General features: G+C 25.6%; 2 protein-coding genes across 4 annotated transcripts in view; both read left to right on the top strand.

Annotated features, from left to right (window-relative positions):
• LOC117175968 (lanC-like protein 3 homolog) overlaps window positions 1-5,530 on the top strand; it is a 10,412-nt gene extending 4,882 nt beyond the window's left edge. For both annotated transcript variants that reach the window (XM_033365854.1, XM_033365855.1), the window contains exon 3: window positions 4,876-5,530. In XM_033365854.1, coding sequence (XP_033221745.1) covers window positions 4,876-5,415 — 540 coding nt within the window. In that variant the 3' untranslated portion in view covers window positions 5,416-5,530. The remainder of the gene's footprint in view (window positions 1-4,875) is intronic.
• A 5,514-nt stretch (window positions 5,531-11,044) lies between these two features.
• On the top strand, window positions 11,045-20,495 carry LOC117175969 (Golgi SNAP receptor complex member 1). 2 transcript variants are annotated; one of them, XM_033365857.1, is made up of 5 exons: window positions 11,045-11,103; window positions 11,674-11,849; window positions 16,092-16,273; window positions 19,784-19,846; window positions 19,935-20,495. In XM_033365857.1, the coding sequence occupies exons 1-5, from the start codon at window positions 11,070-11,072 to the stop codon at window positions 20,170-20,172; spliced, it is 693 nt and encodes a 230-aa protein (XP_033221748.1). In that variant the 5' UTR covers window positions 11,045-11,069; the 3' UTR covers window positions 20,173-20,495. The 2 variants fall into 2 exon arrangements, with proteins under 2 accessions (XP_033221748.1, XP_033221747.1); XM_033365856.1 differs by having other exon boundaries at window positions 19,781-19,846.
• The last annotated feature ends 370 nt before the right edge of the window (window positions 20,496-20,865 follow it).

Here is a 20,865-nt window from a genome sequence, read left to right as displayed (position 1 = left end):
GTAAACTCAGAAGATGTGGACTGTGACTGCACCATATATCTAGTCGGCAGTGGTGCTGACTGAAAACAGATGATTTGGAGCGATTCGCGCGCCATCTGTTGGCCATTCTAAGGACTTATTGAACTACCTCGTAGTTGAATTTTTATCTTTTTCCATTTTGATATCACCAGTTTACACGGCGTAATTCGAAACTTAACTTTAAAAATTTTCAATTTTCAATTTAACTTTCAAGCGTACATTTTTCATTAAAAGAATTTAAAATGCAGTTTTCAAGATTCAAAACATTAAAAATCAGAAGCGTTTGAAATCTTTAATTATGAATAAAAACATTTTATAGTTAATGAACTGTGAATATATATTATAATGATTTTTTAAATTGAACTATACTTTAAGTATTATAAAGTAAATAATAGATTGTACGAGATGATTCAGAATAAGTTCAAAAATAAGAATTTCGAGATTTCAACGTTAAAAATTAATCTGTTTCAATTTGAAAGTCTTAGCAGTTAAATAAAGGCAAACACTCGGTTGAAATTTCCTAAACTATTTTCAATTTTAAAATAACTTTAAAATAATATATTCATAATCAAAGGCTTTTTTATTGAATTTCAAATATTGTGTCAGTTTACAAGTAGAAAATTAAAAATTGTTTATTTAAGAAAAATAACAATTGCTTAATATTTATAAATATTTGACTGTTAATTTAAGTTTATTTTTAATTATATTTTTCCAAAAAAAGATCTTCTAACGTCGCTCCACCGGGAATCGAACCACAGAAATTAATTTAAAATGTTCATTTAAAATCAATAATTATAAATGAAATATTCGGTTTTATTTTAGAATTCAACTATTTGGTTAAAAATTCACTTTTTGTGAAATTTCATATTTTTGAGTTGAAAATTCAGTTCTTTTGTAAAAAAATAGTATTTCTTGCTCAAAAATTGAACTGTTTTGTTCAAAATTGGCGTTTTTCGTTTGAAAATTCTATCGTTTTTGTAGAAAATTAAACTATTTGATTGAAAATGGTTACAAATTATTCTGTTTTGGTTGAAAATTCAACTATTTTGTTGAAAATTACTCTTTTTTATTTAAAATTATATATTGAAATTATATTGAAAATTATATTGAAAATTCAACTATCTTCTGGAAAGTTCCTCTTTTTGACTTAAAAAATCAACTATTCGCTTGAAAATTCATATTTTTTGTCCAAAAATTCAACTTTTTTATTAAAAACTCAACTCTTCCGTTGAAAAGTTAAGTTTTTTGTTAGAAAATTAATCTTTCACGATTGGAAAATCAACTGTTTGACTTAAAATCTAAAGTGTTTCATACTGAATTCAATATGGTAAATTTGACATTTAATCTCCCCTCTTCTAAACGTATTTTGGGCTGTGATGTCTTTAAAAAAATTATATTTGTATGATAAGTGTTTTATTTTAGACGCTTATCAAATAAATTTATCAAACCCTGTAAAACTCCTTCAAGGCGGTGGAATCCTGTGAAATGCCTTTGAAATAATTTAAAATCCTTTTTTACATAAATAAATCATTGGCTTGTAGTTTCTTAATTTTTTTGCATCAACTCATTCAATATATTTGGATTATTTACTTCTATAATATGATTTTCTTTTGATAATTATTTACAATGCAGAGGTGACAGAGCCATAGTGGACACAGATGACAATTCTTCAAATATTTGCGAAATCATTGAAATCTTTGTGAGATCTTTGAAAATATTTGCGAAATATTAAAAATATTTTTGTCATATGTGGTAATATTTGTAAAAATGATTGAAATCTTTATGAAATCTTTGGAAAATCATTGAAGTCTTTGTGCCATTTAAATCTACCCAAAACATTTGCAACATTTTTTTAATGTTTAGAAAATCATTCTAATTTTTGTGAGATCTTGAAAATTGGTAATATTTGTGATATTATTGAAATAATTGAAGTCTTTGTAAAATCTTTTAAACCTATCCGAAATAATTGCAAAATATTTAGAATATTTGGAAATATTCCCGAAATATTTGGTAATATTTGTGAAATGATTGAAACCGTTGCGAAATCTTTGTGAAATATTTGATATCTTCGGGAAATCATTCATGTCTTTGTAAAATACTTTAATCAATAAAAAATCTTTGCGAAATATTTTTAATCTTTTTGCAATGTTTGGAAATTTTTCCGGAATCTTTGAAAAATTTTTGAAATATTTGGTTATATTTGTGAAATGATTGAAATCGTTGCAAAATAATTGAAATCTTTGTGCAATGTTTGAAATATATCGGAAGTTTTTATGAAATAATTAAAGTCTTTGTAAAAGATTTTTAATCTATCCGAAATCTTTGGAAAATAGTTGAGATCTTAGTGAAATCTTTGATTTCGTTGGGAAATTATTAATGTCTTTGTAAAATATTTTAAATCTGTCCAAAATCTTTGGGAAATATTTGAAATCTTTGATATCTTTGGGAAATCATTGATTCTTTGTAGAATTTTTGCGAAATATTTGTGTAATCTTTGAAATCATTGCAATCTTCGTGAAATCCTTGTAAATTCTTTCTGAAGACTTCAGAAATCTGCGAAATATTAAAATTATTTTCTCAATATTTGGTAATATTTGTGAAATTATTGAAATCTTTGCACCATCTTTTAAATATATCGGAAATTTTTATGAAATAATTCAAGTCTTTGTGAAATCTTTGATATCTTTATGAAATCATTGATGTCTTTGTCAAATTTTTTAAATCTGTCCAAAATCTTTGAAATCTTTGATATCTTTGGGAAATCATTGATGTCTTTGTACAATTTTTTTAATTTACCGTAAATCGTTGCGAAATATTTCAAATCTTTTTGCAATCTTTGGATATCTTACTTAAGTATTTGAAATATTTGGGAAATTATTGAAACAGCTGCGAAATGATTAAAATATTTTTGCAATCTTTCAAATACATCGGAAATTTTTATGAAATAATTAAAGTCTTTGTAAAATCTTTTAAATCTTCCCAAAATCTTTCCAAAACATTTGAAATCTCTCTGAAATCTTTGATATCTTTGAGAAATCATTGATGTCTTTATAAAATCTTTGCGAAATATTCTAAATCTTTGTGAAATCTTTGAATTTTTAGGAAATCATTCATGTTTTTGTAAAATCGTTTAAATCTGTTGAGAATCTTTGCGAAATATTAAAAATATTTTTAAAATATTTGTGAAATTATTAAAATCTTCGGCAGTATGAATTTTATATCTGTATTTATTATTTACTATGTATATTTAATTCATTATTATTTATGTACAAATTGTGTCATTTAATATTATAAGTCTATTTTCCTGTCCCCATTTAGAGGAAAAAGCTCCACTGCTTCTGCTGCAATGGTTTTTCTAGAATCGCAAAAAAACTATGAAAAAAAGTAGAACTATTCCATTTTTTTAATTCTTCTTTTTTTTAGTTAAAATTTAAACTATTTGGCTTAAGATGTATCTTTTTTAGTTAAAAGTTCAAATGTAGGTTTAAAAATTCAACTTACATTGGTTGAAAGTTTAACTGCTTTCCTGAAAAGTTAATTTTTTTTCGTAAAAAATTTAACTACTTTTTTTAATAGGATGTATTTTTTGCAACAAATTTATCGACTTAATTTTTTGTTAAAATTTATATGTTTTAGTTGAAGATTCAAATATTTGGTTGAAATTTCATCTTTCTTAGTTGTCAATTAATTTATGAAATTTGTTGATTCATTTATTGTTGAGAAAATTATCTTCTTGGTTAAATATTGATCGTTTCGGTTAAAAGCTCAACTATTCTCTTCAAAATTGGGACCTTCTTGTAAAAATTCATCTTTTTATTGAAGATTCATAATTTTAGTTAAAAATTAATCTTTTTGAAAATTTAAATATTCTGTTGATAATTTGTCTTTTTTGGTTGAGTTCAATTGTTTTTTATTTAAAGTCAGAAACTTTTTTGATTCAAATGTGAACTTTAAATATTGCATTTTTAATTTATAATTCATCTTTTTTGGTTAAATTTGAGCTACTTTGTCAAAAATTCATTTTTGTGTGCGAAGATTCAGTATTTTAGTTGGAAATTCATCTCTTTCATTGAAATCTGAACTATTTTGTTAAGTCTTTTTTTTACATTTTTCCCACTGGAAAGTTGACTATTTTATATTTTGAAAATTTATCTTTATTGTTGGGAATTGAAAAAAAATGGTTGAAAAATTATCTTTTTTAGTTAAAAATTCAATTATTGGGTTAAAAATTAAACTAATTGGTTGAAAGTTTAACTTCCTTTGCTAAAAGTTTTTTTTATTTGAAATGTAACTATTCATTTTTTTGTGCAAATGTACATTTTTTATTTAAAAATTTAACTATTTGGTTGAAAATTGATTTTTCTTGGCTGTAAATTAATTTATGTATTTGATTGAAGATTTATTTTTTTTTGTATAGTATTATCTTCTTGTTTAATTATTCATCGTTTCGGTAAAAAATTTCACTATTTGGTTTAAAATTGAACTCCTATGCTAAAAATCCAGTTTTATATTGAAGATTCATAATTTCAGTTTGAAATTCACCCCTTTCAATATAAATTCAACAATGTTCTTGAAATTGTTTTTGTTTTTTTAGGCATCAATTTTTTTCATTAGAAAGTTGACTATTTCATTTGTTGTTTAAAATCTACATTTTTTAGTTGAAGATTCAACTATTTGTCTGAATTTTTATTTTATTTCCATTTTTAAATTCATGTATTTTGTTCAAGATTCTTCTTTTTTTTATAGAAAATCTTTATAGAAAAATCACGATTATGAATTCTTTGTAATATTTTTTCTTATGGGTTGTGAGGATTTGAAAAATAGTTACACTTTCTGCAAATTTAAATTTTTGTATAGGTACCAGGATTTTTGGACAGTGATCCTCAATCAGAGAAGCTGGTCAAAGATTCTGTGGATTACCTTCTGGGTTTGCAGACTCCAGAAGGAAATTTTCCAACTGCTTTAGACGAAATAGCGTCTCCAAGAAAAGATGAAGACGAGTTGGTTCACTGGTGCCACGGAGCACCAGGTGTCATTTATTTAATGGCAGTCGCTTATCAACGGTGGAAAGATAAAAAATATCTTGAATCGTGTTTTAAGGCTGGCGAATTAGTCTGGAATAAAGGGCTTCTGAAAAAAGGTCCAGGAATTTGTCATGGAGTCGCCGGAAATGGATACGTATTCCTACTTCTCTACAGGCTGACATCGGATCGTCTTTATCTTTTCAGGGCAGCAAAATTTGCTGAATTTTTGGTCGAGGCTCAATTTCTTCAGGAAGCACGAAAACCAGATTGTCCTTATTCATTGTATGAAGGATTTGCCGGTACTGTGTGTTTCCTAGCTGATCTTATTGAACCACAAAAGGCAGCTTTTCCATTCCAGGATGTGTTTTATTAGAACATATTTATAAAAAAAAAAGCATTTAAGTTTTAGAACCTATGCAAAATCAAGAAAGTATTTAAAACCGAAATTTTATATTTAGATTTTAGAACTATGATTTTCGTCCTTTTTATTATAAGATATTAATAAAGAGCAATTTTTTTAATGATTTAAAGTTTCAAATTTCTTCCTAGTCGAGTTTTTCCTAACTATAGCCAGCCATAGTCCGTAAATAAAAAAATAAATAAAAAAGCTTTTGAAAACAAATTTTTTTAAATAAATATTTTTTTTTAATAAGTAACGAATTGGCAACTAATTACAGTTTTTCAGTAACCGTAACTATAAAAATTGTTAAAAATTTATGTTTTTGTTAATCATTCATCATTATAATTGAAAATGTAACTATTTTGCCGAAAAATCGATATTTTTTAAAATATTTTCTATTGATCTTAGAAAGTTGTAAATCTTTTAAAAGTAGGAGTTGTAATTACAGGTAAATATAAAATCAGAAAAAAATTATTTTCACTGTATTTTTATTTTTTGAAATTATAAGAAATTTGTAGATCCTTCCTGGTGGAACAACTTTTGTTTTTTTTTTCGTACTTTGTGTCGCTTTAAAAAAAATTATTTTTTATTTATAGCTTTATTTTTTACGAATAAAACAAACAATTTCGCGTCTTATCAAAAAGTGGTTAATAACAAATTAGTAGATCTATCATGCATGCACCATTTTTTATATTCATCTTTTTTTGTATTTTGTATAGTTTCACCGAAAAATTGAATTTTTGAAAGAAAAAAATTTAATTTCTTATCTTTTTTTTATTAAAAATTTTATTTCTTCATTGAAAATTAAATCATTTGATCAAAATTCAATAATATTTTGGTAGAAAATCATTCTATTTGACTGATAATTCGTATTTTTGGCCTGAAATTTCAACATTTTGGTTGATTCTTTTTCTGTCTTGACTAAAGATTTTTTCTTGGTTGAAAAGTAAACTCTTTTTGTTTAAAATTTGTTTTTTGTTTGAACTCAAACCTTTTTTGGTTGAAAATTAAAATCTTCTTTGATGGAAATATAAATTATTACCATTTTTGTTAATAATTCATCTTTTTCTGCTAAAATAACTTTTTCATTCGGAAATTCAACCATTCCATTTTTTGTTAAAAATAAAAAATTTTTTGTTGAAAATTGTTTTTATTTTTGGTGAAAATTTAATCAATCTTCATGGTAGAAAAATAATTTCTTTGATTTAAAATTGAACTATTTCATTGAAAATTCGTCTTTTTTGGTTAACTTCTACTCTTTTTCATTTAAATTTTTGAAAATTTAACTCCATATTTTATTGAAATTACCTTTTTTTTTGCAAACATTAATTTTTTTACTGAAAAATAGACTATTCCATTTTTTGAGGATTTCTCTTTTTTAGTTGGAAATTAATATATCTGATTGAAACTTTATCTATTTTACTTAAAAATTCAACTGTGTGGTTAAATATTCAACTAATTGGGTAAAAGTTCAACTCCTTTGGTAAAAAGGAATTTTTTTATTAATTCAACTATTATGTTTAATAGGATGTATTTTTGTACTGAATATTAATTTTTAATTAAAAATTTAACTATTCCATAGTTAGTTAAGAATTGAACTCCTTTGCTAAAAAATTCATTTTTCTTTATTGAAGATTCATAATTTTAGTTGAAAATTCAAGTCTTTCATTGGAAATGTAACTATTTTGTCAAGTTTTTTTCCTCTAACTTTTTTCACTGAAAAGTTGACTTCCATTTTTTTTAAATTCATCTACTGGGTTAAAAATGTATCTTTTTGGTTGAAAATTCAACTTCTTGGTTAAAATAAAAATCCATTTTGTATCAAAGTTTCGTCACTTTAGTTTGAAAAGTCATCTCTTTGTTTAAACATTAATTTTGAATTAAAAATTTAATTATCACATTTTTAGTTAACCCTTTAACGACCAACGTTGCGGCTAAGCAACATTCACTATTTTCGATTTTTCTCATTTTTAGGTAACGAGCTAAAAATTCCGCAAAATCAATGCGCGCAGTAGATCAAAGTGGACTGTTCCGCATCTCGTAAGGTGGTCTTGAGCTATTGTAAACTCAATAGAAAGCGTGAAAGGTATTAAATTGAAAGGAAATTTTTTTTGAAAAAATCGATCCGTAAAAGACCTGAATTTTTCAGAATTTTTATTTAACGGGATCAAGGCTTGGCCCTTTAAGAGTTTAAAATTTAACTCGCTGAATTGAAAATATATAATTTTTATATGTAAATTAATCTCTTTGGATGGAAAATTGAACTATTTTGTTAAAAATTCGTTTTTGGGTTAAACATTAGTTTCGAACTAAAAATTTAATTATCCCATCCCAGCAAACATGGTTACAGAACAGATCTGTAACTGTTGAAGAACACAAAAGAACGTGTTCTAGAATAGGGTAGTAACAGGTTACGAACATGCGAGTAACATATGATCTGTAACATTTCTAGAACAATTCTAGAACTCGGTTACCAGTGTTATGTAATAATTCTGTAACAGATCTAGAACGCTGTGACAACTGATCTGTAACATTTCTAGAACTCAATTTAAAATGTTGTATAACAAATCTTTAACAGATCTAGAACGCTGTGACAACCGATCTGTAGAGTTTCTAGAACAATTATAGAATATTGGTACCCTGCGTTGTAAAAAATCTAGGACAATTCTACTATAAAAGTTCGATAACAATTCTACAACAGTTCTAGAACTTTTATTTATCAAATATGGAATAGTGTTATGTACCCCTCACAACAATAGGATATCCCGGGATATTCGATGTGATCCCATTTATGTCCCGGGTTATTCCAGGGATAACTTGTCGGAATATCCTGCAAGGCGGAAATTCTGATATTCCCAAGGATATATTTTGATCCCGGATAGCGTGTACGCAGCCCCGACGAACAAACATTATACGTCCGAGATATCTACGTTAAGGATATTCGCAAGAGTCAGCTCGATCATAGTGTCAAAGAACTAATCTTTGTTTCTAATGCGTTCTAGAACACACTTGTAACAGGGTTCTAGAACTTCGATATAACACTCTTACGAACAGTTCTAGAATAAACTTGAAACAAATATTATAGAACGTCTGTGATCAGTTTGTTCTAGAACAATTCCATAGCAAATGTTACAGAACAGTGCTGTCACATAGTTCTAGAACAGCTCGGTCACAATCATGTCACAGTGTTCTAGAACACTGTTACCTTTTTGCTCTAAAACAGTTCTGTCACCATCTTGTAACAACTGTTATAGAACACAGTTCCTTTTTTGATCTGGAACAGTTACAAAACGTGTTTTCTGGGATTTTTGTTGAAAATGTGTATCGTTTTTCCTTAAAATTTTTAATGAGACCCCTGTGGTTATATTGGTCACAGTCCCTCGGTCCTTTTATAATATACATAGGCTTTATAATTCTAAAATAGAAAGTTAACCAAAAAATAAGTTACACATTTTGAATCAAAAACAAGTTACTTTTTTAGATACAGCGGCAACGATAACTAGTTCCTTTTACATAAATATTCATGGGGGAGGACAATTAAAAAAATTCCATATTCCCCAAAATCGGAAGTCGCCGTCCGCATGTATTGAATTCAGCGGTATCAGACCATTTAGGTATAATGTGTGAATTGATATACAGTTTGGTTTGCATGTATCCTTGATCGCGGTGCGTTTGCAACATTCAGTGTCCTGCGACTTGGCTACCATTCTCCTAGCTCCTTCTCCTAGAGATTGGTACCAGGGTAACATGACAGAGGTATTGCCGACTCGTTCCTAGGAAGAACCGCGAGAAACCGGTTCATCAGAAGTTGCATATATAGTTACAGGAGCAACCGTATTGTTGCTATAAAAATATGAATACTCAAGCCAACTCAATCGCGCGGATGCACGAACTCTCCCCTAGCTATGATAACGGGTTTTCTTTTATGGGAATTACGATGAACTGATTTATTTTTCAAAAATGATATAACTATAACTATTAACTATAATAACTATTAGCAGATGAGTTCAATTTTCAACAAAATCTTAGACAAAATACATAATTTAATTTACTACTAAGAAAGATAAATTTTAAAAGAAATATTTGAATCTTCAACTAAAAAATATAAGCTTTAACCAAAAAGTGAATTGATATATTTTTAGTCAAAAAATACATCCTATTAAAAAAAATATTTAAATTTTTAACCAAAAAAATGTACTTTTAGCAAAGGTGTTAAACTTTCAACAATTAGTGGAATCCTTAATCAGAGAGAGACTTCCCTCTGTTTTTATCAATTAATTGAATTATTTAACTAAAAAAGATACGTTTTCAAGCGGATAGTTTAATTTCCAACCAAAAAAGATGAAATTTCAAAAAATGGAAGTCAACTTTCTGGTAAAAAAAAATTGAAGAAAAGAAAATACCTTTAACAAAATACAGTGAAACTCTTCTATAGTGCCGATTTTGTGCCTGACGGTGGGTGGAAACTAACTGATTATAGCCCGCTCCGTTTTTGTTCAGACTAAACAAAAAGTTGAATTTTTACTTTAAAAAGAATCATTTCCAACCAAAAGTAGAATAGGTAAATTTTTAATTAACAAGTAATTTTTGCACACACAAAAATGAATTTTCAACAAAACAATTCAATTTTCAACCAAAGAGATGAATTTTTGATTGAAGTTTTAAAATGTCAACTAAAAATGCATTTTTAAGAAATTATTTCAACTTCAAAACTTAGTTGTTAAATTTGTAACCAAAAAGATGAATTCTTAAACAAAAAGATAAATTTTTTACCGAAAAAAAAACTACTTTTAACTTAACCAAAAATTCTTACCCCCAAAAAAGAACGAATCTTCGATCAACTTCAAAAATCTTCAACCAAAATGTTGAGTTTTTATGAAAAAACAAATTTTGCAATATTTATAAGAAAGCAGTTCAACTTTAAAACATAGTTGTTGAAAATGCATTTCTTTGGTTAAAAATTTAACTATTTTGTTGAAAACTCGTTTTTATTGGTCCAGCATTAATTTTTTAACTATAAACTTAACTATTCCAGGTTTGGTTTTTTTTAACATTTAACTATTCTGGTTGAAGATTTATCATTATAGATGAAAATTCATCTGTTTGTAGAAAACTGGAATATTTGTTCAAAAAATTAATTTTTATCTAATAATTTAAGTATTTCAATTTTGGTTTGAAATCTGTCTTTTTAGTTGAAAATTCATGTTATTTTATTTATTTATTTTTTTTTTTTTTTGCCGCGGAAGAGATAACGGTAAGAAAGACAAACATTATGCGTGCTAAAATTAAAATTCATTAGATGAAATATGAAATGTTTTGAATTACTGAATAAATTATATAAGTGCTTTGAAAAGGAAATTAATATTTTCTGTTAATCTTTTATAACAATTTTTTCCACCAGGCTCAATCTGCGTCTATGTAGAAATAAAATAGTTGATTTTTCAGTTTAAAAAATCAACTTTGAACCGAAAATAAAACAAATTTCGCGCAATTTTGGCTAGAACCTTAAGCGCTACCTGGCGGCTAGTAAGTTCCCCTATTTCCGCTAGTATATTTTTGTGAAGAGTGAATCATCTCTTTCCTTTTTTATGTTTAGTGGTTTAGTGCTCGAATCGTCACAACTACAAATGGCGACCGCTTTAGGAACCGTCGGTTGGGAAGGTATTTACATTAAATATGAACACTTTTCACAAAAGAAATATTCAGAATTGAATAACGCAAAATCTGTAACTAAATTGCTATTAAAAAATTACTCCGTGCTTATTCGTAAAGGGATTTCAAAATTACTTTTAATAATAGGTCATGAACTGTCGAATTTGACAGCAAAACAAAAGGCTGTTTTGCGCACCACTTTATAATTTCAAAAATAAAGTACCTGTTGATGTTTGTCGTCCAAATAATGTCTGATTTTAGTAATAATGTATTATCAATTTCTTCCAAACATGCACAGGTTGTTTAAAAGAATCTAAAACGAAATTTTATTATTTGCTCCAATTTTTCCCTTTTTTGGTCTTCAACTATCTCTATCAAAAGGAAAATAAAAATTATCTACGATGTTAGTCACCTATTTTTGTAAGGTTAAATATTTTCATAGAATTTTGTTGAGAACTCCTAAAAATAGCAATGGATCATTTGACAATAATTTAAGGATTCTTGGGCAAACCGATTATTTAAATTGATCTTTGAAAAAGTGCTTTCAAGATTCCTGATCATTTTTATTTACGTTTTCAGACCTTCGTAAGCAGGCAAGACACGTAGAAAATGAGATCGATGCAAAATTGGTAGCTTTTAGTAAGTTAGGAGTAAATACAGCAACCAGTCATGCCAGTGCAGACACAGTTCCTTTATTGGACGAAGAACATGTTTTTGAAAACATGGCCTCGGAGATTGAAACTCTTCTCGCCAAAGTAAGTTTCCAAAATTAATTGCAAAACTGGAGAGCTTTTCGCAGGATTTTATCAGATTTACAAGATTTTAGGGGATTTTATTTCCATCATTTTATTTGATAATAATATTTTTGAATGTGCAATTCTAAAATCGTTTAATCTTTGAGGCCTTGAAACTACATTTTTTGTCAATTAATTTTTGGAGCTTTCGAATTTTAAATTTCACAATATTGTAGTTTCATACTCAAAATTTCAGGACCATTTCACTATTAAATATTTCAAAATTTCGTAATAAAAGCCTTTGATAATTTTGAATTTAATCATTTTATATGAGAAATATAAAATAATTACGAATTGAAAAGCTTAAAATTGTACAATTTCAACAAAGGAAATCATATTAGAGCAATATTCTTTTCTATTCTTTATTTTAAGTTTTAATTTTACATTTAGGATCTTAATATGTCCAATTTTTAGTTGAAGATTTAAACAAATGATTAATTTCAAATTGAAAAATATTTTATTCCAAAATTTCTAGAATGAATAATAATTCTACGGGAATATTTGAAATTAAAAAATTAAAATTAAACTCTGAAATTGCTACATCAGTAAATAAATAATTTCGGTAATTTTAAGTGTTTACATTTTCAGAGTTCTGAATTTTCACGATGAACGCTAAATTGTTTATTTTTCCCTTTTATAGGATTTAATTTGACAATTAAAACTGAATTGGTTGAATTTTTATTTTTAAAAATGGTTTTAACATCACAATTTTGGACGTCTATATTATTTTTCAATTTTATATAAAGTTCGCATTCGTTTAAGTTTTGCCATTTTAGAGTAAAAATTTTACCATTTTTGACGTTTTCCCTTTAAAATTACTATTTCTTCAATTTAGGTTTCAATATTAAACTAACAATTTTTATTCGCTTCTGATTTAAAATTTTCAAATTCAAAAGTTTCTAATCTGTAATTATTTATTTTGAACGCTTTTATTTGTAAAGAATACAATTTAAATTCCTCTGAATTTTAAATGACCAAATTTCCAAAATTGGAATCTTAAAATATTCAATTTATAACGTTTTCACGTTGTCCTATTTTTTAAATTTCATTCTAAAATCATACTAGTTTCTTCATTTTCCAAATCAAATTAAAATTGTTTCATTTTTAGATCTTCGTCTTAGAAACTATACAATTTAACTCCTTTTTCTAATTAAATTTTGCAAACTCGTTCCTATATATTTGTAAGTTTTTTGACGCTTTAAATTCGAAATTATTAATTATTGTTTCAAAAATATTTAAAACCCAATACTAAAAAAATTGGTTTGATTATGGATTTTTAAATTTTAACTTTCCTTATCCTACTTGTTGTATGTTTTAAAATCAATCGATTTCCTGTGAAAAGGTTTGCTGATATTTCTCGACTTGCTCAATTGATAATATATGTGGGTTTCGCAAAAGCCGGGACACGAAAATTTAAAAAATAATGGCCACTCTGGAATTTTAAAGAATTTAGTGAAAATAATAGGGTTATTTCGTAGGTTTTCTAAGATTTTAAGAGATTCCAAAAATTTGTTTGGAATTCACCCTGAATTTTTATTAATTTATCCTTAATTCTTTTATTTTTTTAAATTTTATCTTTAATTCTTTTGATTTTTTAAAAGTTTTTGTTTAATTGATCTTGAGGATCAGTTGACAAAATGATCAAAGGATTTGATATATTTTCAAGTTTTTTAGCATTTTCAAGATCTTCAAAAAAATTTAAAAGATTTTAACGGATTTTAAATATTTTAGATTATTTACAAAAATCACAAAGAAATTATTCATGGATTTCAGTCATTGTATGGAATTTGAAAGGATTTGAAATATCAAATTCTGATTAATTTATCCTGAATTCTTTCAAACTCCTATAAATGCAATCAATTCTACCTAATTTAAAGGATTAAAATTTTTTTTAAGTCATCTTGAAGTCTTTAAAATTCACCTTAAATTCTTAGAAATGTTATCAAATTCTTTGAAATTCTCTTTAATTTTTCTAAACTCAGTTCCAACTTACTCAACTCAATGATCTTTTTCATATTTTTTATTTCTTTTTTAATTCACTTAATTGTTTTTTAAATTCAGTTTGATTTTTTAATGAATTTCACCAAATTCTTCTCGTTCCCTTAAATTCCCCTAAATTCACTCAAATTTAACAGAAATAAATGGATTTTTTTATAGAAATGGTTCCAATTTATTTGAATTTTTAAAAATAGTTCTGTAGTCATTAGTCACTTTTTCGGTTAAAAATTAGGAGGGTTAATAAAATTTTGAAGTGATGTGCTGTTGTTGAAAATCAGTTTTTTATTGGAAATTAATTTTTAACTGATAAGTTAACTATTTCATTTTTGGTTAGAAAATCTTTTTTGGTAGAAATATAATCTTCTTTGTTAAAATCCTTTTAGTTAAAAATTCCATTTTTTGGTAAAGAAATATTTTTATTTATAAGTCAAAATTCATTTTTATTTTATTAATGATTTATCATTTTAGTTGTAGAAATTTTTTTTGTTCAAAATTTATCTGTTTTGTTGAAAGTTATTATTTTTGGGTAAATATTCATTTTTACACCTGAAAATTCAACTATTTGGTTGAAAATTTCTCTTTACTGGTAGAATATTAATCTTTTTGAAAACTAATTTATCTTCTTAGATGTAAATGTAACTATTGAATAAAAAACTTCCTTCACACTTCAAATATTTGGCTGAAAATTCATGTATTTAATTTAATTAATTCAATTAATAATAATATTTTAAACTGAAAATTACACTATTCCATTTTTTGTTGAAAATTTCCCTTTTTTTATAGAAATTTAAACTTCTTGTTTGACAAATTTTTCTTTTTGTCAATTTATTTATTTTTTTGAGTGGAAAATTGATTTATTTTTTTGTTAACTCATATTTTTGGCTTGAAAATTCAACATTTTGGATGAGATTTTTTTTCTTTATTGACTGAAACCATTTTCTTGGTTGAAAATAAGACTTTTTTATTGAAAATTCACCTTTTTGGTGTGAAAACTAGTCTATTTCAGTTGAGAATTCAACTAATTGTGGGAAATTCTTATTTTTGTTTTGTTTAATTCAACTGTTTTTTTTTTTGTTGAAAATTAAAATATTTTTGGTGAAAAATCAATTACACTTTTTCTTGGGAATTCATTTTTTTTATCGGAAATTCATTACTTTGTTTGGAAATTGAACTATTTTATTGAAAATGTATTTTTTTTCTTGATTGAGAATGAATGATTATAACTGAAAATTTGATTCTTCCATTTTGGTTCAAAAATTATCTTGTCGAGTTGAAACATGAAATATTTGATTAAAATTTTATGTATTTTACGTATGTATGACGTAATTTTTTAATGGTCCCTTATAAAAATCTGTACGACTATTTCCCCCTTTTTTAATTCCCTTATTCTCAAAAAACTTCTTTTTTCCCTTTAAGTATACGATATTTGAAAATATAATATTTGAATTACGCGAAAAAAATTCTCCGAAATTACTAAGTGTATCAATTATTGAATAATAATGCCAGCAATTTCATTTTTTTGTTGCGATTTTTGAACGTTATAAACACGAAAAAAATGTTTCCCATAAATAAAAAAATAATATGTTTCTTTAGTTTTAACTGAAGAAATTTCAGATTCGAATAAGTCCAAAGAATATGTTTTTGTACATATTCATAAAATTATAAATAAGGAAAATTTTTTTGAATGTTAAAAATTTTTATTTGTAAAATTACAAAAGAGAACAGAAGATATTAACCGACTTCAAAATTTTGTTTTTACTCGTTTTGTATGTCGGCCCATAAATTGTTGTCTCTCAGCGCAAACGATTCAATTAATTTTAGCATTTTTACTTTGTCCTGTTGGAGAGTGTAGTTTTAAATTTACATTGAAAGTATTAATTATAGAAAGGAAGAAATGACAAATCTTGGAAAGAAATATTTATGAGAACGATGTTAATATATAAATTCTTTAATGGCAGAAATCATTGAAAATTATTTAAAAATATAACATTTCTTGTAGAAAGATTGATTTTTTCTTTTCGACTCGTGAAAATAAGTGTTTAGTCTTTTCTCTATTTTCCCTTTTTTGAGATCCTTTTGCGCTGCGATCCCTGTAACAATAATTGAATATTAAAAATTAGTCAGGGAAAAGTCTGGTAATTTCGAAATCAGGATTTTGCAACAACCCTATAGAAGTTCAATTATCTGAGCTTTGTTTTATTTCAGTTAATCTCAATTAATGAAAGAATGAGTGAAATTCAACCAAATGGAGCTGCGATGTTACATACCATGCAGCGTCACAAGGATATCTTAAAAGATTACAAACTTGAGTTCAGCAAAATACGAAATAACTTTGTGGCAAGAAAAGACCGTGAAGATCTCTTGGGTGACGTCCGCAAAGAAATTGAGTAAGTTCAAAAATACTACTTTACTTGAAGATTAATCCTCATTTTTCAGAAAATTTCAAGATTTTTCAAGGAATTTAACAAGATTTAGAGGATTTTATAGGATCTCCAATTATTTCAAAGGATTTAGATTTTTTTAAAAAGACTTTAAAATATTTTAACAGATGTCAAAGGACTTTAAAAGATTTTTCAAAATTCAAGGGGTTTTAAAGAATTTTGTAGGATTTCCTAAGATTTGAAGAAATTTATAGAAAACTTTGGGAAATAAATTAAATGGAATTTCAAGGAATTCCTGGCGATTCAAAAATTTTTTTACCGAGAACGTTTTAAATTTTTAGCAGAACAATCTGTCCAAGTTCAATTTCAACCGTTTTTTCAAATAAATTGGTTGAATTGTTATCTCTTTTAATTATGCTTTCTTTCAGTTTACAATGCGTAATTCGAAATTAGAAGTTCTGAAAAAAATTTTAAATAATTTAAAATTTAAAATAACATGTAGATGTTTCAAAATTTTAAAATACAATTTTGAAGAATTTTAAGGATTTTTAAACTATTTAAAATCAAAATAATTTAACTTTTAATTTAAGAAGTTTTTAGTTGATAAAAAAGTACAATCGTTCAATTTCTAATGTCAATATTAAGGGATTCGAAGTTGACAAACATTTTTATTTGATCAACTTTAAATATAAATAATTTTTTTTAATTAATCTGTACTTTGTATATTAAAAAATGAACAATCATTTATTTGACCAAACGATTCTAAATCCGTTAAAAATTTAAGAATTTCCAGATTTTAACGTTAAAAATTAAACTGTTCCAATTTGAAAGTCTTAGTAGTTAAACAAATTTAAACGCCTGATTTTAAGTTTATAAACTATTTTTAACCTAAAAATAACTTTATAATAATGTACTCGTAATTAAAGGCTTTTATTAAATTCAAAATATTGTTTCAGTCTAAAATATTCAATTGTTAACCCATTAAATTTGAAAGTTTTTATTTAAGAAATGAATAATTATTGAATATTTAACAATATTTGACTCTTCGTTTAAGACAATGAAATAGAAACAAAAAATTTAAAAGTAAACAATTTGAAACTGAATTTTTTGGCATAGAATGCTTGGAATCGTTAAAATTTTGAAAAGCTTTTGAACTTTAAACGTACAATTTTAATTGTTGAATTTATGAAATGTTTAATTTATAAGTGAAATTGTTGAATTTTGAAGTATAATTAACAATTCAAAACTTATTGTATGTAGAGAAAAATTGAATAATTTTAAGTGATATTTAGAAGTTTTTAAAATTTTCAGTCTAATTTAAAACTAAATGTAGATTTTTTAAAGATTTCAAACAAGAAATTTAGAAGCTTTTTAAAAATCGTAAAAGGTTGATTTTAAATAATAAAAATATTATTTTAAGATTTCCAGTAAATTTAAAAATGATTTTTCATTTTGAGAAATTATTTTAAGAAACTAATTTAAAAGATTTTAAAGGATTTATAAAATTGTCAATAAATAATCTGGAAGATTTTAAGGAAATCTTATCTCTTTGTTTGCAGTTTTATCTATATTGTTGAACATTCCATTTTGTTGTCGAAATTTTTGTTTGAAATTTTCTGTTTTTAGTAGAAAATCCAACTATTTGGATGAAAATTCATGCATTTTGTAAAAACTGATAACTTTGCTAGTAGAAAATTAATCTTGATGGTTGAAAATAATATTCCTTAAAAGAATATATCTATACATTAATTGCAGAATTTATTCAGGCAATTGTGATCTTGTTTTTCACCTTGGTTTTTGTGTGAACAGTAGTCAATTTTTCCACTTTTTTTTAAGTTCATTAAAAATTGTAGACAAAAATGGTGACAAAAACGATTTTAAATTGTGCATAAAAGTTTTAAAAAATTTTTTTTCTGGAGTTTAAAGTATTTATTGGATAATAAAAATAAGTATGTATTAAAAACAAAGAGTTTTATATGGAATTTACATATTATACGGTGAAAAACACATTTTTTGACAGAAATATATTTATAAAAAAAACAGCTATTGTACTATTTATTGTGACTTTCAAAAGATTATAAACTTAAATGGACTTGTCTTGAAACAAAAATGAACTCAATGTAAATTTGTATTAATTTACACATTAAATATTTACTATTTAAAAATCGGATCTAACAATTAGGTTTTTTAACCTATTTGACAAAATTGTTGTTTTTCACTGTTTAAGATGAGAATTCAATCTATAACTATTTATTTTTGATGTCAAAATAGTTTTAATTGTGTACCAAATAGTTGACCAAATAGTTGAGTTTTATATCAAATTATTGCATTTTCAAGCGAAAAAAACGAGTTTTCTGAAAACCAGTTCAATTTTCTACCAAATTGTTTAATTCTATACAAAATTGTTGAATTTGCTAGCCAAAAAAAAACGAATTTTCTTTAAAACTTTTAAATTTTCAACCCGTGAATATGAATTTTGAACAAAAAAAGTTAATTTATAACTAATCAGTTTCATATTCATTAAAACAGTTAAATTTGCAGTTCAAAAATTGCTTTTGAAGTACAAACATTTTTTTACTAAAATTATTAATCTTCAGCGAAAAAAATAAACTTCTAAGTATTTCCGCTTTCAAAAAAAAAGTTTAATTTTTAACCTAAAAACATGAATTTTCAACAATAAATTTAATAGTTGATATATATAAAAAAATTAATAAAAAATACTTGGATTTAATTTTAAAAAATCGATTTTATACTAAAAACGACGACTTTTCAACAAAATACATACAGTTTTTATCAGATTTTTTAATTTTTGAGCCGAAACTATGAATTCTCTACAAAATAATTGAATTTCAATGAAAAAGATTAATTTTCTACCAAAAAAGACGAATGTTTTAACAAAATTTCTCAATTCACAACTAACTACTTTTAACAGTGAACGCGATTTGAGTTAAAATTTTATTCGATTAATTTTTTGTTTATATTTTTCCGTTTCTCCATTATTTCCAATATTTAAAAAATATATAATGTTCTATCGAAAAGTTTAAATTTTTACCAAATTGTTGAATTTTTCCGAGAATCAGTCGAACTCTAAGATTCAAAAATGTATTTTTTTTTCACTGTATAAGATGGAAATTCAATCTAAAACTATTTATTTTTGATGAATATTTGTTTCTACTATTTAATCATTGTTTTATACTTCACAAAACAATCATAAAAAGACTTTGATGCACAAATTAAAATACACCTTTAAAATCGTACCTACTCCTTCTACTTCCAGTTTTCGGCGCCAGGTGGCTAAATGGTTGACAGTTTTTTGTGTTACTTGATTTATTTTTTTAGAATTTGTTTAAATATTAAATATTATTATTAATAGTGTAATATTAATAATAATTCTACCACTTATTTTTTGAGAATCTCAGGCCTGCCCTTTCCTTTTTTGCGTCCATAGTTTACTTTTGGATTATATTTAATTAATTTGAAATAAAAATCGATTAAACTTTTCTATTTTTTCAGTAGCTACAAAACTGGAGGATTGAATCGTAGAGACATGTATCTGAAAGAAAGTCAACATATTCACAAGTAAGTGAAAAAGAGTCTAGAAAAATTGAAAGTCTTTTAATAAGTAAAGAAAAAATGATTTATAATAAATAATTAAACTTCTTTTCAGCTCCGATCGATTGATAAACGATCAGATTAGTATAGCAATGGAAACTCGAGACCATTTGATGTCACAGCGCCAAACCTTCAAACGTATTCAGACAAGATTCAACGACATTTCCAATCGCTTCCCCGCAGTGAACAGTTTAGTTCAAAGGATAAATTTACGCAAGAGAAGAGACTCAATAATTCTTGGTCTCATAATTGGATTTTGCACATTTTTGATGCTTCTCTACACTTTCCACTAAACTCCCTCTAACCAAAGTAACTTCAAACATTTTTTTTCTTACAAAAGCGGGCTATGAATGCTATTCGGCAATGCAGTAAACTCGTTTTCATTGTTTGAAAATTTCAATTTAATTTTAGATTCGATAGAAAGAAATATAAAATATAAAAATGGACGTTTATTGTGGCGTCGAGAATGCAAGACTGCAGGATGAAAATGCGGAATTCGATTGTACAGATTTTTTTACTCTCTGTAGATATAACGTGGATCAAATAACTTCGTAATGTATGCGCGATCCACGGTTGTTGAATTATTACAATAAAACCGAAACAGACTAAAAAAAAACAAGGGTCGAATTTTAAAATTTTTTATTTCAGATTCCTTAGAGTTTGGAATCAAATATTTTCAATTTCAAAGAGAAAAATTTCGTGAATATTTAAATTTTCCAAATTCAAAACTATAAAAATTGTCATTTATGGTGAATAGTATTGTAAGCGCCACGCGCGCGTTTAGTTTTTTGCTTCGAAAGGAAAAAATAATTTTTAATGCACAATACAAATTTCCTAAGGCTCTTGAAACAAATTAATTTTCTAGCATGAATGAAGGTTAATTTTTTACCGAAAAATACCAATTTGATTAAAAATTATTAATCGTCCACAAAAAATAAGCTTTTTGACCAAGTAGTTGCATTTTCAACAAAAAAGATAAATTCTCA

This window comes from Belonocnema kinseyi, chromosome 7, assembly GCF_010883055.1.
Source record: "Belonocnema kinseyi isolate 2016_QV_RU_SX_M_011 chromosome 7, B_treatae_v1, whole genome shotgun sequence".
In the NCBI taxonomy this organism is placed as follows: Eukaryota; Metazoa; Arthropoda; class Insecta; order Hymenoptera; family Cynipidae; genus Belonocnema; species Belonocnema kinseyi.
Note: the sequence above shows the minus strand (reverse complement) of the source record. Positions and strands in the feature narration are given on the sequence as shown.